The sequence below is a fragment of the Musa acuminata genome, chromosome BXJ2-6, assembly GCF_036884655.1.
Source record: "Musa acuminata AAA Group cultivar baxijiao chromosome BXJ2-6, Cavendish_Baxijiao_AAA, whole genome shotgun sequence".
Lineage (NCBI taxonomy): Eukaryota > Viridiplantae > Streptophyta > Magnoliopsida > Zingiberales > Musaceae > Musa > Musa acuminata.
The window spans coordinates 34,382,258-34,400,737 of NC_088343.1; the positions used below are offsets into that span (position 1 = coordinate 34,382,258).

General features: G+C 37.6%; 2 protein-coding genes, 1 long non-coding RNA gene and 1 other non-coding gene across 8 annotated transcripts; 3 read left to right on the top strand and 1 right to left on the bottom strand.

Annotated features, from left to right (window-relative positions):
* The first annotated feature begins 259 nt into the window (after positions 1–259).
* Positions 260–3,310, top strand: LOC135615336 (probable purple acid phosphatase 20). Its single transcript, XM_065113652.1, has 3 exons — positions 260–514; positions 1,310–1,601; positions 2,310–3,310. The coding sequence occupies exons 1-3, from the start codon at positions 380–382 to the stop codon at positions 3,173–3,175; spliced, it is 1,293 nt and encodes a 430-aa protein (XP_064969724.1). The 5' UTR covers positions 260–379; the 3' UTR covers positions 3,176–3,310.
* A 568-nt stretch (positions 3,311–3,878) lies between these two features.
* Positions 3,879–12,152, top strand: LOC135615337 (protein WVD2-like 7). 3 transcript variants are annotated; one of them, XM_065113654.1, is made up of 9 exons: positions 3,879–4,082; positions 4,914–5,078; positions 6,903–7,856; positions 9,388–9,747; positions 10,023–10,084; positions 10,776–10,869; positions 11,131–11,229; positions 11,620–11,705; positions 11,787–12,152. In XM_065113654.1, exons 2-9 carry the CDS (start codon positions 5,007–5,009, stop codon positions 11,809–11,811), a joined length of 1,752 nt encoding a protein of 583 aa, XP_064969726.1. In that variant the 5' UTR covers positions 3,879–4,082; positions 4,914–5,006; the 3' UTR covers positions 11,812–12,152. The 3 variants fall into 3 exon arrangements, with proteins under 3 accessions (XP_064969726.1, XP_064969725.1, XP_064969727.1); XM_065113653.1 differs by having other exon boundaries at positions 4,926–5,078; XM_065113655.1 differs by lacking the exon at positions 11,131–11,229 and having other exon boundaries at positions 4,926–5,078.
* A 609-nt stretch (positions 12,153–12,761) lies between these two features.
* On the bottom strand, positions 12,762–12,834 carry TRNAK-UUU (transfer RNA lysine (anticodon UUU)). The gene has a single exon. It is a non-coding gene; the product is annotated as a tRNA-Lys (tRNA).
* A 2,316-nt stretch (positions 12,835–15,150) lies between these two features.
* LOC135613597 (uncharacterized) lies at positions 15,151–17,336 on the top strand. Of its 3 annotated transcripts, none has more exons than XR_010487341.1 (3): positions 15,151–15,262; positions 16,552–16,717; positions 16,906–17,336. It is a non-coding gene; the product is annotated as an uncharacterized LOC135613597 (long non-coding RNA). The 3 variants fall into 3 exon arrangements; XR_010487342.1 differs by lacking the exon at positions 15,151–15,262 and adding an exon at positions 15,270–15,454; XR_010487343.1 differs by lacking the exon at positions 15,151–15,262 and adding an exon at positions 15,270–15,406.
* Positions 17,337–18,480: the final 1,144 nt, after the last annotated feature.

Genomic DNA, 18,480 nt, shown 5'->3' on the forward strand with positions numbered 1-18,480 from the left:
GCCACGGTGGACGCAGACAATCTAGGAGTTGGAAGGTCTGCGAGCGTTTTCCATTCCAGGAATCAATTTACTAGACTTGCTGTCCCACGTTACCCTCACACGAGCAACACAGACGACCGTGCAAACAAATTCAAACAACATGGCAAAGACAGAGACAGCACACAGATCGAGGACGAACGAAGAAGACGACACGACTGAGCCATACGCATCGACTCCCCCATCATCGTCTATATATACCTCGATGCCTTCGTGGTGTTGCAGCATATTCCCTTCCCTTGATCATTATTAGTGGCCTTCCATAAACCAAAGTGAGGGAAGGAGAGAGAGAGAGAGAGAGAGAGAGAGAGAGAGTTCCCTACGCCGTCTTCAATAGCCTGCCATGGCGTGGTGTCGCCTTCTTCCTACTCTGCTCGCCCTCACCGTCGCCTGCGTTGTCGCCTATGACCGTCCGCCGCCCCGGGAGGCACTCACCATCCCCTTCGCCGACGATGCCGACGGCCTCACTCCCCAGCAGGTACGGCGCTTGCCCTCCGATCTCATCTCTCACCTCTCCCTCCTGTGATGAGTCGTTCATGGCGATCTCAATTCCGTCTCATCCTATGATCGTAGTCAATCGAGTAAAACTTTAGGATCAAACCGAGTCGCTGAAGTCATAGAATTGAACCTATTTTAAGCTGTGATTTCCTAATTCTTTTTGGTGAATTCAAGCAATGTGGGAACATGCTACATGTCATTAACGAATGATTTGTCGGCAGCTCCAACAAGGTATGAGCTAAGCTTAATTAAGGTGGTTGACTTTGCCGTGCATGATGGTGGAACATGATCGATGGCATTACCTAGTTGTTTATTTGCTGTTTTCACTTGGTTTGAGCCAAACTTAGTTGAGGTTCCTTCACACAATCCATTCATTTCACACCCATTACTCTCGACACATACTACACTGCTTCAGAAACTCAACACATGAAGATTCATCTACATCCATTTTTTTGTTGCATGATCAATAAATGCATTCGTACGGTTTGTGCCTTAAATTGAGTGCCAACTTTAATGGCCGTGCAATTAATCTCTATCACATGCAGCTTTCATTTATTAGATGGCCAAGTTTTAGAATCTCACTGGTGGTGCCTTCAATTTCTTATCATTATCTTTCCATCAGAAACCTTACGCCACCAGTTAATGAAATTTAGGTCGCAAGATAAGATCCGTTCTGACTTGTGATATCATCTTAAATAGTGATCATTGTCGCTCCATCTTCTAAGAGTTTTTGAGGTTGTAGCTGAAAAATGATCTATCGATTTATATTTCGTAGGTGCATATATCTCTTGTGGGATCCAATAAAATGAGGGTGACATGGATCACCAAAAATGACGGTGAGTCCGTCGTCAACTACGGCACGATCGCTGGCAAGTACACCGACTCCGCCGTCGGCTCCGCCTCCTCTTATACGTATTTCTTATACCGCTCCGGCCACATCCACGACGTCGTCATCGGCCCTCTGAAACCCGACACCGTTTATTACTATCGTTGCGGCTCGAATTCGACCCGCGAGTTCTCCTTCAAGACTCCGCCTTCCTCTTTGCCCATCAGATTCGCCATCGTCGGTACGTATTCTCCAATAAAACTGATCTCATCTCGGTTTCTTGTCAATCAGTCTTCTTAGTGTTCATCGGTATATCATTGTTTCTACGATGATGAATCGAGTTCATGATTATTATTTTCGAGGATTAAATACATACAAATATTTTATCACAGCCGAAGGTATATAATACAATATTCACTTAAATTTTACTTGAAACATTGGTCTTTATGTAAGGTAAAAAAAATCATTGGAAGATAGCTTAGTATGTTAAGGGTCCGAATTTAAATATAGCATATAGATAACTGCAAATACTAACATCCTCCACATGTGTTACTGTCTTAATATCCGAAAAATATATTAGCTTTCAATAAGATTCAATAAAAGAAGTACATAACAATACAGATACCTAAAATACTGCTATAATTTTTAACTGCAGGGATATATGTGCTAACAAAAATTCAGAGGATAAATATAAAAATCATTTACTTAAGTTTTTAACTCTTAAAAGAATATATATATATATATATATATATATATATATATATATATATATATATATATATATATGTGCTAAACTTAAATTTAGAGAGAAATATAAAAATCAGTAATTGGAATGATGTATATAAATATAAATATACTGCTACATCTCCTTTTCATTTGAGTAGTGAGCGTGCGGTTTTAGAGCTGTTCAAGACGAGCAGTTGCGTAAATGTTTCTGCACGTGGTACAGGTGACTTGGGTCAGACCGGGTGGACCAAATCGACGCTGCAACACCTGGCAGCGACGGACTACGACGTGCTGCTGCTCCCCGGCGACCTCTCCTACGCCGACTACCTCCAACCGCTGTGGGACTCCTTCGGCCGCCTGGTGGAGCCTCTGGCCAGCGCTCGCCCCTGGATGGTCATCCATGGCAACCACGAGATCGAGAAGATCCCCCTCCTCCACCCCCAACCCTTCGTCGCCTACAACGCCCGGTGGCGCATGCCCTACGACGCCGACCCCGTCACCGCCTCCGGATCCAACCTCTACTACTCCTTCGACGTCGCCGGTGGCGCCGTCCACGTCCTCATGCTCGGGTCGTACACCGACTTCGGCCCCGATTCCGCCCAGTACAAGTGGCTGGCCGCCGACCTCGCCCGGGTCGACCGTGCGAGGACGCCGTGGTTGGTGGCGCTGATCCACGCCCCGTGGTACAACTCCAACGAGGCGCACCAGGGAGAGGGGGAGGAGATGCGGAAGGCCATGGAGGCGCTGCTGTACGGCGCCCGCGTCGACGCGGTATTCGCGGGGCACGTGCACGCGTACGAGCGGTTCACGCGCGTGCACGACGGCAAGGCGGATGCCTGCGGGCCGGTGCACATCACCATAGGCGACGGCGGCAACAGGGAAGGGCTGGCGAAGAGGTTTCAGAAGCCGCAGCCGGCGTTCTCGGAGTTCAGGGAGGCCAGCTTCGGGCACGGGCGGCTGGAGGTGGCGAACGGGATGCATGCGCTGTGGACGTGGCACCGGAACGACGACGACGAGGCGGTGGTGGCGGACCAGGTGTGGCTCACCAGCCTCGCCTCCAACCCGGCGTGCAGTCCCAAGCCCAAATAAATATAAATACCCGAAATATTCTTTCATTTTAAAACTGTATGTGTATGTTTCTTTCTTCTTCGTCAACAATTGGAAGTATTGGGTGATTGATTGTTTAATGGAAAATATCAACAAAAATATATACAGTATTAAATATCTGATTCGATCGGACCCCATTACGACCGTGTCGGACTGCACTCGGGTCATGTGTTCTTCACGTCTTCATTACTTCCTTGCCGTAGCGTCTGGGCCACACGTACATTTGATTTCATAGAACCGGTGTGGGCTCACAACGAATTGTCTACTCTTTCTTGAAGTCTCATGCATTCCGAAAAGGCGCATTCGAGGATTGACCTAATACTTATTACCTAAACGTCCTCATCGAAGACGATTGATTCATCTAATAGAAAGTGATTTGAAAGCTCGGTAACCATTATAACGTTCGTAAGCGTAACGGATCCTTAAAACGTTTATGGAATCTACGCGCTCTCACGCCACCTCGTGATTCGCACGTGCATTTCGCCGCAAGCTGAAGCAAACGAAGGGAGAGAGAGAGCGCGAGACGAACCCAAGCTAAGAATCGCGAACCTTCTGATGCCCGCTCCCCACGAAAAGGACAAAACAATGGCGTTATTTTATTCACATATATATATATATATATATATATATATCGTACCGTTATAAACCACCATCAAATAACACTTCCATCCGACCGTTCCCCCTCTTCTCTTTTTCCTCTGCTATTTATTGCGCCTCCGTGGGGACGTTAGATTACATTTCAAACAAACATAAACAAATCCGAACGCGTCGCAATTGATGTCGCTGATGTTACCAAGAAAACCAGTACCATCCTCCTGCTGCGGTGACGGAGATCGGTATCGTCGCTCCGGAGTCGGATCAGCTCAGTGAATCTTGGATCTCGGCACCGGTGAGGGATCCCGACTTTCTGTCTCTTTTGTTTCGCCTGAGATCTCTTTGGATGTGGAGCGGTTTTCGGCCTTCTAATGTTGGATCTTGTACTGCTTTAAAGATCGTTCTTCTTTTTGCGGTCACTGTGCTGCTGCTGCTGTGCGTGGGCCTTTTGCTTGAGGTTTCTTCTTGGCCATTAATAGGCTGGTGGTTTGCCATGTCGCTGCTGCTCAGCAGTTCATCGTATTTGTTGCTGTCTGGGTTTTGGATTTTGTTCGTGATCTCGAACCATGGGACTTTTCTCGGCAAAAAAGCTTCCAGGACTTTGGTTTTTCTTTAGGCACTTAATAATAGGCATGAAAGAATGCCGCTTGTGAGGTGGATAGTATCCCTCTTTGTTGGAACATGTGTGGATTATTTTGGTTGTCACATGTGTAATTATGAGTATGGGACGTGTTGGCATTGTTCTTAACATTTTTCCCTTGGTTTATACTTCAAACTTGTTATGTTCAGAGTAGCTTCTTGTCGGAGGCCACGGTGCTTTTTTGATCTGGAAAACAGAGAAGTGCCGCCAATCCGTCTGTTTTCGCTCCAATTAGACCTATTTTCTTTTTTGCTTTCAGCTACGGTTTAATTGAGAGTTGTAACTCATAATTCTCATTCGTTTCATGTGTTTATTGCATATAGTTGTCATAATTACTTTCTCAAAGCTACCAGTGTAGGGAAATTAACACTTTAGCTATTGAGTAAACTGATTTTCTATTCCTAAACATCTTCGAAAGTTCCACATAACAAGAAAAGCGTCCAGATTACCTATCATCATTGTTTCTGTGAACTAATCTGATACCAGGTATTATTGCAGTGGAGAATACAAGGTCACCTTGATCTTCTGATGACTTGGAACTCATAAGGCCAGATAATGCTTAAAACTAGGTGATAAGTAATGGCAACAGAAGTTGACCAAGCTTATTATGGTTGGTCACATCAAGAATTGTCTGATCATGATGCATATCAGGTATTTCATCATTCAATTGAGTAGCACTTTTAAATATTATATCCATTAACTCTTGTCAGTATGTGTTTCGGTCATTTTTGGTTGCATCCAAGTTACATCTTCTATGAATTTCATTCTCTTTCTTCGTAAATAATTCTTTAAGCTTGCCCTATCAATGAGAACCTTTTTCTATTCTGTCATCTTCTTGATTATGAAGGAACCCAGCTTCTTAATCATGTAATTTTTAATGCACACAAAAGTTCCTGTCTGCAATTTTCCAAACGGTTCAGCAAGGATGTCATCCTAAACTACTACATTGACTGACTTCATGGTATCCTCGTTCATCAAGACTTTGAGACTTAAATTAAGTCAACACCAAAATTTCTAGGAAAAAGATCCACTATTCTCTGGTGTTTGAAACTCTATATCTGTTTGTGTCTTACAGTGACTTACTTCTTGGTATCCTCTTTCATCATTCAAAACTTTGAGACTTAAATTAAGTCAACATCAAAATTTCTAGGAAAAAGATCCACTATTCTCTGGTGTTTAAAACTCCATATATTTTTGTGTCTTGAAAATATGACCCCAGTTACCGTCATATCGTGTCACAACACCATGGCAAGCTGAAGCCTGGAAGATAAAGTTAATTTTCAGGTCCAAGATTAACTCAGTTGGACTGTTTTTCGACTTATAACTTGATTAGTAATCACACATGTTAGGCAAATTACATCAAAGAACAAGTATGTTGTGTATCCTATTTAAGATTTATCTATAGATGATAGCCTTGTACTTTTCAGTTGAAGAAACTTTCAATCTGCACCTTCACTCACGGTGCCATGTCATTTGTAAATAATTGTACCGATGTACTTCGAACCACTTGTATTTATAGAAGTTGTCCATCCATTTAACAATCTTTCATGATTCTCCAAAAGGGACTATTGTAGTAAAGCTCTGTGGAATGCCCGAGCAGAGAGCAAATTCATCAAGAAATCTAAGAACACAGAAAAGAAGAGTTCAAATCTGTATAAAGCTGAACTTATTCAATAAGGTTGTGTAAGTGTGCAACAGTAGCGCAACTAGAGTTAATAAACCTTGCAGCTGCACGTTGAGCAAATAGGTCAGGTAGGCTGAGGACATAATGAACACTTGTCAAACAAGTGATGCATGGATATATTGGTGACACTTAATTTGGTCATTGCCTTAACCAACAAAAGATTAGCAGAAAAGACACCCTACTCGTGGCTTATTGGAATTACCGCAGCTATCATCTTCACATTTTAGGGTTGTGCACTTTTCACAATGACAGTTCTTTCCCTAAAACTCTTCCTCATCCTAGTTTCCGCTTTTTTTTATATTAATATAATTTACTATGCATAATTTGATGTCTAAGTATCTTCTCCATGATATTTTAATGTAATCCTGTTGCTTAGGCTATAATGCCTGGTGTCATGTTTTTCAGTCAAATTCTTTTACTTTCATTCAGTGCATTTTTCTTTACATATAAGCGGACTAATGAATGAAGCAACAGTTGTTAAAAACCATTCAGTCATTAAAAACCATTCAGGGTCATCTTGATCTTTATTTTTTGTTTTTTCAGGATGTCTTTTTTGATGCGTTATTAATTCTATAAGCACTAAAGTAACCATATATTTGATTTTTTTTATAATTTGCTGGGTATCTGTTTCACTTTTTTCATGTTTACTGTGCCAGTCTGCTGACAATTCTACTAAATGAATTTGTAGCACGTTGTCATCTTCACCCTTCTCTAACATCTCGCTGTTTACTTTTTCTTTTATCTTTAGGATTCATTTTCATCAGCACTTTTACTACAATCTGATTTTGCAGGAAGAACCTGTTTCTCAAGTGCTAGACCATGGCTCAGTATCATTTGGAAGATTTGCAGTTGAGACCCTTTCATGGGAGAAAAAGTCTATTTTTACTCGCAATAGACGTCAAGAAGAGCTGGAGAAGTACCGTACACATGGTTTAGTTGCTAAAAAAAAGGCCTACTTCGAAGAGTATTTCAAAAGAATTCGAGCTGTAAAGTCTATGCAAGAGAACCAGCAATCTGAGATTACAGAGGATTATGGAGATGATGCCAGTATTTCTAGCCAATCTGGTGAAGAAAACAAAACAGCTGCAGAGCTCAAATATCATGGAGATCAAGCAGCGAATGTTGGCAATGATCAGCCAGAAGACGGTCCAATTGGAGTTGGTATTCTCCATGGTGACCTAGAAAAACTTTCAAATGGAGTTGCCATGGAGCAGACTACACATCCAATTGAAGCACTTCAGACCTCACCTCTGTCATCGTCAACAAGAAGTTTCAAAGATAATCAGGAGGAGAATCATTATGATTATGGTGACCTAGAAAAGCTTTCAAATGGAGTTGCCATGGAGCAGACTACACATCCAATTGAAGCACTTCAGACCTCACCTCTGTCATCGTCAACAAGAAGTTTCAAAGATAATCAGGAGGAGAATCATTATGATTATGCTCTTCAAATGCAACACCTCAATCAAAAACTTCTGAAGGATGAAGCTTGTATAGGATCTCAACAAAATATTGATCAGCATGACATAAGTTGCCTTGATGAAAAATGGGTTTCAGATGGAAATGTCAATTTGTCCTACAATCATAAGACTCAAATTGCTGCTAGTGGTATCGCAGCCTTTGCTAGAAGAAATCCTAAACCAGAAAGATCCATGCTTAAGCAAGTTGAAAATGCCACAAGGGACAAAAACTTGCAAAGCAAAAACACATATAAGAAGGAAAGCATGCCAACTTCAAAATTGAAGGTATGCCAGTTGAGAAATTTATTTACCATGTTGTTTTCTGTTAGTTGTTTGATCTGCAAACTTTCATATTACTGTTCAAGAAGAACAAAATAATTAAGCAACCAGAAAACAGTAATCTGCACTAGCCATAGATACCAAAACTTGAATGTGCCAGCCATGGCGTTTGAGCAAAATTGGTTGATCTTTTGTATATGGGAAATTTAGTTTATCACTGTGGTTTCCTAAATTACTGTTGATAGGTGTGTCACAGTGTGAAATATTTTGAGTTGTCTGAACTTCTAATCCAACATCTGACTGGTATAGGACCAGTATAGTTATTCTTACCAGCTTGAGTATCTCTGGAATACTTGTTTGATCTATATTCTTCTGTGTCGGGAGCTTTCTACTGACCCAATTTAAATCCTTGTCATAAAGAAACTTCATTAACATGTTTGCTTAAGGGACCTCTTAATTGATCCACTACATAGATTTGGAGTCTGATGCACTTGTATGATTTTTTCATGTACCAAAATTTTTTACTTTTCTTCAGATACTGATTTTTAGCTAATGGTCTTGATAACGTCTATGATTAAAACATTCTAGTAAGATGGCAGCGGAAATTAACAAAAGAAATCATAATTAATTTGAGGAATAGTTGATTGTATCTGATGTAATAACTCTCTTGCAAAAAGACCTCTGGATGGTTAAGAATTTGATGTTTGATTGGATAAGGCATGAATCAAGAACTTAAGCTGCATAATGAGAAAGTTTTGCAGAATATGGTTTGATTTAATGGAGAATGAAGTTGCTGAGAGCAATACAATTTGATGTTATAAATAATCTTATTTGTAAATAGTCCTATGTTTTGATACCTAATTTGTCAAGTTAGGCTAATTTTCTGCAACTACCTGGATGCAAAGTTGATGTTAAATATATATTACACTTGATTATAACGTTCAAATATAGCATTCATGTCTTTGCCTCTGCATTCAAAATCTAAATTAACACAATTTTATACATTTAGAAGTATAAAAAAGCAACTTCCTTGGAAGGAACCTTTTATCTGACGTAATGACTCTCTTGCAAAAAGATTTGCCCTCTGGATGGTTAAGAATTTGATGTTTGATTGGATAAGGTATGAATCAAGAACTTAAGCTGCATAATTAGAAAGTTTTGTAGAATATGGTTTGATTTAATGGAGAATGAAGTTGCAGAGAGCATATACAATTTGATGTTATAAATAATCTTATTTGTAAATAGTCCTATGTTTGGATACCTCATTTGTCAAATTAGGTTAATTTTCTGCAACTACCTGGATGCAAAGTTGATGTTAAATATATATTACACTTGATTATAACGTTCAAATATAGCACTCATGCCTTTGCATCTGCATTCAAAATCCAAATTAACACAATTTTATACATTTAGATGCATAAAAAAATTCCTTATAAGGAAACTTTTTTCAAAACTGTGTTTAGACCACAAATCTGCAGTTGCCTTTTCTATACGAAGCAATAAGCATTTAGTATTTATTCTTTTCATCTGTTGTCAGATTTCTTCTTCGGCTAGAAATAATCTTAATTTGAGCTGCAAGAGAAAGTCGGAGTTGAAGCCATCTAATGGACTAAATCCAGTTCAAGGGAAAATTAGCAAGGCAGAAAACACTGCTCGTTCAAAAAATGCCGCTGCTGATAAACTCTTGAGCAAATATAAGTCTACTTCAGATTCTTCCTGTAAACCTCTTACAGAAGGACGATCCAAGATTACTATTCCTCGCCCCTTTTCATTTGCCACAGAAAAACGAGCTGCAGCATCTTCTAGTCTTAAAGATACCACACCGAGATTGATTTCAAATGCTTCAAATAGAACAGCCCCATCTCTAAGTCATGAAAAGGGCATCACAATTCTCCCGGTAAGTTTTCCATTAATATTATTCACCTTATAATGGAAAGTTATTATATTATTTTAGTGGAAACTTTCAGGTGATTAGCTGAGCTAACAAAAAATTGCATTCCCCTCTTCTTCTTATGGTTCAATAGCATCTTGCTCTTTCTTTTGTCTTTGTTGTCATAATTATTCTGGGAAAGTTGGTCTTCTTTATCCGGAATCTCTTTGTTTGATTTGATATTACTTATCTGAGATGTAATGCAATCCCATTTCATTTGTGTTCTGGCTTTGTTCTTGCAGAGTACTTCAGGAAAAGGTACCATAGATAATGGTGTGAAAGGCAGAGTACTTGAGAACAAAAGGTTCGAATAAATTTGGATATTTTAAGCCTGATGAATAAGATGAGCAATAAAGATAACATTGTTGATAAGTACATTTTGGAATACTAGGGGCTATGAAAAAAAGAATGACTTTGGTGTCAGATAATAGGCATATTGGTCTTATTAAAAAAAGGTGTCACAATGCTTGGATCCTCGAAAGCAAGGTACTGTACCAGATTCAATGTTCAACTAATGTAATAAGGAGCAACTTCATGCATGGATCATGTGATAATTATTTTAGGTGCAGCGTGTGATATAGGGTAACTTAAAAAAGATGATTACTAGAACATCTAACTCAGGTGTCTGTTGCAAGATGAAGAAATATTGTTTCTTGTTCACGTTCTCCTTTATTTAGAAACACCATTAGAAGATATGATGTACTGACATTTCATAATGTTTTGTTGGACTTACTAAGAAGCACCCAATTGGGTTGCAAATAAGGCTAGAAACACCATTAGAAGCAGCCAATTGGGCTGCAAATAAGTTTAGATCAGATAAATCCACCTGACAATGGGTGGATTCTTTCCCTTATGAAATTTTAGCCTTTTTGCATGTTGACCTTGTGAGGTCTTCCTGTAGAACTTTGAAGTCTTAATGGATTTCCTTTTGCCAAAAACAAAAAAAAAGGTTTTGTTGGACTTACTAAGATCTAACTCTCTTGCTCAATACTCAGGTCAATTAACCTTCCTCGAGGGAACAAGACTAATCGATGTAGTGAAAGTGAAAATCAATCCCATTGTGTTGCCACAGGAAATAGGAAAGAGGAGGTACTGTTAATCTTTTCATATTATGCATGTACAGTTTGTATATTATGGTCCATTGACTCCACTGTTTGATCATAACCAGTTTAGTTTATCTCAACTTGTATTATGTTATGAGAGCTGTAAACATGCACAGGCACACCAACCGGATTAGATTTGAAGGAAATTATGATGCATTTATAATGAATGTCCAGGCATTTGTTTGCTTGGTTTCAGTATAACGGTATCACTGCTTCCAGTGATGAATCTGATAGATTTACTCTGCAGGGAAAGGATAGAGCAAATTTGATGTCAAAGATTCACAGGCTTAGTTCAACAAATGCAGACTCTATTTTGATCACAAATCCCAAGGAAGAAAATAGAAAGGTTAATTTTTTTTCCTAGTCATGCTTTATTTTTAAGGAGCTACTTTTGGCATGGCTAGTGAAAGTCTTACTACCTAGGAAGGCTGCCATTTAACCATCTGCATCCGCTGGCTGCTGGACTGGTGCAAATTTTTAATCTTAAAATTTATCAGTTGATATTCTTGTTCGGCTGAGCAACCTATATATCATCTGATATATTGGATCTTCAAGTTCCATCTTTGAGTGAAATTCTTCTCAATTTGATTGATGTTCTGGATCATCTAGGGATTATAGACTCTTCGCATTATAAAATAATTGCTTGAGAAACTGAAGAGTGGCATTAGATGGTTCTCTATTGTCCTTTCCTGGTACGTAAAAGACATTGCATGGATCTAACAGTTCAATCCTGCAGATAATTAAGTCGCAGATCGGTAATCGGTCACTTCATACTGGCAAGTCAAAGAGTAATGATGCATCACTCGATGCAAAGAAGCCAAGGTGTGTTAGAATTCCTTCAACAACTCCAAATGTTCAGTACATGTTATTTACTACAGATTGACTAATTTGTTTGTTATGCAGGCAAGTGATGCCACGCTGGAGATAATCAAATCTCATATCGAGATTCCTACATGAGAAGCACCGAACGACCACGAAAAGTTTATCCACTACTCATTCACTTGTGCAGAAGCTTGCATATGAGCAGCGTCTAAGTGCGATCTCAGTCATTTACGTACACACAAAAAGTATACATAGTTGTTTGCTATATTACAGACAATTACTTTCTTGTTCCATAAAATTGTCATGTATATGCTACGTTTTAGGATACACGGGATGTTGCTTCTCAAGCAGCACCCTTCAAAACTTCAATTTTAGTGGAACTCTCCTGATGTATCTTTCGGAGACCAATAAGATCGGGTTCATAGGTTCTAAAATGTCTTTATTTTATTTCGAGTTGCAGTAATTCCATGGAACATGTTAAGTTTGTGCAGCAATAGCAAGCCATAGTTGTTTAAATTCCCAACTGTCTTGGATTGGCTAGAATATCAAGTTTATCTGAGATTTTCTTGACCCAAGTTTTCTGGTTTGATGTCAACATTTTTGGAAGAACTTTATTCTTGCATCACCATAAACACTGTAAATTTTGCACACAATCTCCATCAGATACAATGAAGTATGTCATTTGGCCATATGAACTATTTAATCTTTTCCAAAAAAAAAAGAAAAGAAATTATTGCAGAACAATTGAACTTGTTGGACCAACAAAATAGGCTAGCTAAATCATTGGGAGCAACATATTGATTCGATACGTGGTGGATAGATAATGTGCTTTAGAATAATATTGCAACATGGTAAATCTCCTACAGGAAAATTCAAACATGCTTGGCTTAACTTGAAACTGCATCTCTTATGTCCTCTTTTGCTTCGCCACTTGATGACAGTAAAATCACAGTTGAAAGCACAATATTTTTCTAATTTTTCATACCTTAACGTATTTTTCATAAGTCTTATAAAATAATGAAAGCACAATATTTATTTTAATGTAAAAAACATTATCGCCGTCTGTGGGAATCGAACCCACGACCACATGGTTAAAAGCCATGCGCTCTACCGGCTGAGCTAAGACGGCTGATCTATTTTACCCAAATAAAATAACATATTATATCTTATTATTAGTGTATTTTAGATAATCAAAATGGCTATCGAGAAAAGAGTACCTAAAACTCAATTTTAATATTTAAATAACAATAGTCAAATTATTTTTTAAAAACATTTTAAAATTTAAATGGGTCTACCAACTGAGCTTGGGACATCGAGAGAATAAATAAAAAACTGAGAACATATATTTCTCCCAAAATTAACTAGCCAATTGACTAGTAGATCATTTGATATTCCAGGGATATAAGCAAAATTTGTTACACTAAATCTATATATATATATATATATATATATATATATATATATATATATATATATATATGTCACTGGGAAACAAGGCCCTTAGAGGGAAGCCTTTGATAAAATGAACAAACCGAATAAAGTTGATTTTGATAAAAATATTGGATAGATTTAATTTTGATATTTTCGAGAGTTCTCTTAACACTGCTTGGGCCTTTGACAAAATAGGTGCGGTTGCGAAATAGTAGCAATCGCCAACACTAATGACAAAGAGATCAGATGCCCAAAGGATATGATCGTGGAGAAGAGGTGAGATGAATGAGACATTTGTTTCAACAAAAAAGTCTCTAACTTCTCTTATAAGAAGATGCGGCTATCATATTTCTCTCAAAATAGTTTGAAAATATAATTAATCAAGGATATGATACTAAGAATCATAATTAAAAGGTTGGTCAGGCGATGATGAGGCTTGGTATTATTTCTAAAGAACAAAAACACTAGTGGTAATGATACGACGAAGTTTGACAATGTACTATTTGTCAAAATCATAAATCTTTTTCCAACTAGGCTCTTTGGTGTCAGACATCAAACCACTTAAAGCAATAAGAGAACTTATTACATATCTCGAAAAGATAGTGCAATACGGTAAGAGAAAAAAAAAATGAAGTGCATCAAAATCCATATTACAAAGAAAATAGTGATAAATTTGACAACGCAAAATGTTGGAAAGCTATGAAGAAGTGAGGAGGCAGTGCCAAAAAAAAAAATAAAAACTTTAAGCTATCAAACCTTTATGGGGTTCTTTTAACATATGAAATATCGATCAAACAATTATTTTATAGAATCAAAATCTTCATCTTTCATTCAAAAACGGATTAAGAATGTTTCCATAAAACTTATTTAATCCATTATAATATGCATGAAATTCTACAACAATTGATAAATATATTAACACGAAAGCGTACCTGATGAATCCATTAGAGTATTTTCTGAATTGATCGGTGATTTGACCTTTCAATTGCAAGTATCCTTTAAGAACTTTAGATTTCTCCTTGACGGGTGAAGAGAAACTTCATTCGATACTGCAACCGGGGATCATAACCTTATTTATAGTCATAACTGATGAATCTATAATTATGATTGTATTCATAATTAATGAATCTATAATTATGCTTCAAGAGTTTCATATTTCTAACTTATCTCGTTATTAAGTAAGGAACATGATGATATCCACACAATTAATTTTCATAACAATTATGTCCTTTAGCCAAATAATTTTACTTTAATTGGATCACTTTAATTTTGGCTAAACAAAATAATGACTTAACACATTTAATTATACGTGATCCTTAAAATTCCAACACTTTAAGCTATCAATCCTTTGTTTAAAAAATGTTTAGACATTGTTTATGTCCAAAATGTTTGGACTCTTAAAGAGAGATGGATAATGTATCAAGTGAGGAGTATTATATGGGATTAAACACTCGAGGAAATCGATGTATAACATTAACATTGATATAAATGACAAATATAAATGGAAATCAAGAAAGATCGAAGATGAAACGAAAAGTTTTTGAAAACTTTTTTTTTTTTTGGTCTCAAACCTCCGAGACCAAATGTGGTCATAGTTAGAGGAGAATATTTTAACCTAAAAGCAATCCCCATTATTAAGAATAGAAATAAATATTTTTAGTACAAATGAATATATTTTTTTTACTAGGATAAAATTTATGATGCGTAGCCTCATAATCAGTCCTTACGTTACAAGTCTGTGGTGATATCACACAACGATCGAAAATATTAGTGTTGATTTTATGCCTGTTGAATAACACCCGATTTACACGGTTAACGCTACGTTGCACGTTATATAACACTCGACCGATAACAGCTTGGAATGATTATAACGGCCAAATCGGCAGCATATCGTTTTTTTAGGTGTCCGTTACGCGGTTTTAGATCACCGACAGTTAATGGACCCACTGGTACACGCGCTCTCACGACCACAAAAGGACGTCATCATCCTCCACGTCATCTGCTCATCATAAACCTACGGTAAGTTCACATGTCGGTCTCGAAGGTAATTTTCCCTTCTTCCGTGGAGCTTCGTTTCTACCCTAAAATCTCCAACAAGGCAACAGATGCAGAGGGCGGGCATCGAGGTCTTGGCTCTTTCCTTCTTTCTTCTCTTGACTCTCGCTGTTTGGGTCTCTTTTTAATCTTCTCCATTCACTGCGATCTTTGAATCTCGAGGAATACTGTGAAGAGTGAAGGAGGTCATATTTGTCGTCGATTTAGTAGTCGATGTGGGTTCTTCTTTGGATCTTTTGGTTGTCCTTGATCCGTTCGATTAGGTTGTTTCTTATGATGTGTTTGTTCTACCTTTCTACTCATGTAAAAGGAAGAAAGAGCATTTTTCTCCTTAATTTTATAAAATACATTAATCAAGATATTTTGTATGAAAATGAGTTTAAAGACTTTCTCCTCTTATCGTGTGCGAGTGACCTTTTTGTTTATTTTATTGATGAATTACCTGATTGTACACTAAAAAAGTTGTATTTCTTTTAATATTTGAGTATTACTGGGCTAATTTGATGTTGTAGTTGTTGTTAGCTTTAGCTTTTGCGCAAATCTATTTGATGAGAACACCTCCAAAAATTTCAGATGAATGTCTAAAGACAATATGGAAGTGCCTGCAGACTTGATTAAGTACCAGTCGGAGGACTCATGATTGTTGGATCAAACTCATGTCATCAGTTTCTCTTTTTTTTTTTTTTGGCAAACGATGATCATGTTGCTATCTGATCGCATACTCATGTTATCCGCCTAATTTTGAAGTGCCTAATATCCTATATCATGACAAGCTATATTCAAGTGACATTTTGTTTATGAACAAAAATTCACTGGAAGTAGAACCAAAACTGTCAATTTCCTCGACATGTTGTATTTAGCATGCCTTTTTTTTATCTCTTTTTTTTATCATGGTTGGCCTCAAGATGTCCTTTTCTCGTTACCATCTTCTTATCCGTTTAATCTTGAAACTTCATATTTAGTTTGATGAATCATAATCATAGCATTTGAAAAGATCAAGTGACTATCTCTAGATTGAGTTGTTTTACATTGATATGCTGTTTCAGTGTTTCCTTGAGGATCATGTGAAAGTTAGTTCACAAAGATATGTGTTTACAGTCTTTTTATTACATTGTTCCACCAACATTCAGAGCCATTTGTGTCAAGACGTAACTTGTTGAACAACTTATTGTTGGAATACTCTCATATGGAAAGTGAACAAAACTTAAGTTAGTCTCTTGATGCATACTCTTATATCTTAAGTATTTTGAGATAATGATTCAACTCAATAAATTAATTCAAAATTATCTCATCGAATCATATTGGGATAGAATTAATTCAAAATTATTAGCTAAATTATGTCATCGATCTTTTCTTGCAGCTCACCACCTGATTGGAATTTCGAGGCTTTTTCGCTACATTGAAAGCTTACAGTTCTCTTACGTCTTTTGATCTCAATTTTCCAAGGGACCAGGCCTTATATCTCCTGAAGGTTTAAAGAAGTTCTTTGGAAGGCAACTGAAAAGGCTTTGTCGTTTGCAACACAGGTAACAATGGGAATTTGGAAATTAGTAAATTGAAGTTTTAATTGTATAACAGAAATCACAGGATTTGATCAGGATTTATATAAATCTGGATTTGAAGACATTAATCTTTTACCCATGCTATGAATTTTCTGAAGGGATTGTATTTCCAAGCTCTAGTTGAATGGGATTTTTCACTGAATGTTTTGCAGGTACATGGCCGAAAGTGCAAGTGGAACATAACTAAATGATGCTCTCTGTGAACAGTTGCAGTCTCCTAAAAGTAACCACAAATAGGTGAAAGCTGGTCAGTAGTGATTCTGATTGATCGTATATGACATATTGTCTCCATTATCTTCATTTGTTGCACGAAGTAAATAAGGTCTGCCCTTTGTTTCCATCCGATGGACCAGTCTCAGCCAGATGAACCTGGTGGTGATCTATGCCTCTCTGGACAACCTAGAAGTGCTCATGTCAGTGGCAGCTCAGATGACAGATACAAGTTTGTGTTGAATTGAGAAATAGATCATAAAAGAGGTTGATTTTATTCATCAAGGAAATGAACATTTATATAAGTTTTGATGAAGAATTTTTTTTTAATCATGGACTCAAATCACGTAATCAAATCAATTCCTTAAATTTATGATTCATTCTTAAATATTAGATTTTTATGACGAGGGTAAATTAGCAGAGGAGCAGTAGTAGTGAGGAGTTGCGGTGAACAAGCTAGCGGCCTTCTCGAGGTGGATTGAGGGCAGCGCGAGCGCTTCGTTGGTGAAGGGAGGAGAGAGAGGCTTCATCGAGGATTGACAAAGACCGCACGGTCGGAGTTCGACACTACAGGGAACAGCTACGAAGGAGAGGCACCACAGCAACCACGGTGGCGTGAATTCCATCGACTAACGGTAGATCAACAGGTGCTATCGCCGACGTAATAGGGACAGATTATTGTCACCATATAACAAGAAGAGAAATTGAGGTAAGAGGAGCTATATTATATTGAATTAAGAAATAGATAGTAAAAAAATTAATTTTATTCAGATGAAATAAATATTTATATAAATTTTTAGAAAATTTTTTCTTTCAACAAATCAACTACTTAAATCTATAATTGATCCTTAAATATTAAATTTTTATCTATAATTCTATCATGATGTTTTATCAATTTATTAATTTTACTTCGAACGAGACTCCAAAACTTCTCCTCTCATCGACAGGACTATTGCACTGAAACATCAAAGAAATTGGTCAATGAAGTTGGACAAATGACACTGACCACTTATCTCACAGATTGGAATGCCCCTTGGAATCCAAGAAGGCAGTTCACTTCATGCTGTCTTTGTCATCAAGTACCTCACTTTTGTTTCTGTTCCTGCTATCAGACTAATAAATCAAGAAATCTCCATCGTCTCGCGCAATGTCTAATAAAATTATATTTAGAAATATGTTTCAAAAGATTAATTTAAAATTTATATTAATTGATTGACATTGTAAGAATGTTGAGGTTATATTTCTTTAAGTTTTGTTCACGGACAGTATTTGCGTATTCATATACAATTGCCATATATTCTTCCTTGGACATGCCAGCCGTCTCAGGGACTCTGTAACCAGACAATATTTGGAGACATCGCTTCGCTAGCCGTCCAAGTTAATGACACTCTGCTCTAACCAGTTATGTAAGCGTGGGCCCCTCATTATTCTCCCATTGCCGATGGACACTGGTTTGTCAGTATCGACGTGCCTGTTCATGATTTGGTTCGTAGCATCGTTGATGGAACCATAGCCAT

Excerpts from the sequence above, each read along its gene's own strand:
- LOC135615336 (XM_065113652.1), top strand. The coding sequence starts at position 380 with ATGGCGTGGTGTCGCCTTCTTCCTACTCTGCTCGCCCTCACCGTCGCC. Across the intron at positions 515-1,309 it reads ACGGCCTCACTCCCCAGCAG|GTGCATATATCTCTTGTGGG; the intron begins GTACGGCGCTTG and ends TATATTTCGTAG. Across the intron at positions 1,602-2,309 it reads CATCAGATTCGCCATCGTCG|GTGACTTGGGTCAGACCGGG; the intron begins GTACGTATTCTC and ends CACGTGGTACAG.
- LOC135615337 (XM_065113654.1), top strand. The coding sequence starts at position 5,007 with ATGGCAACAGAAGTTGACCAAGCTTATTATGGTTGGTCACATCAAGAA. Across the intron at positions 5,079-6,902 it reads CTGATCATGATGCATATCAG|GAAGAACCTGTTTCTCAAGT; the intron begins GTATTTCATCAT and ends CTGATTTTGCAG. Across the intron at positions 11,706-11,786 it reads CTCGATGCAAAGAAGCCAAG|GCAAGTGATGCCACGCTGGA; the intron begins GTGTGTTAGAAT and ends TTTGTTATGCAG.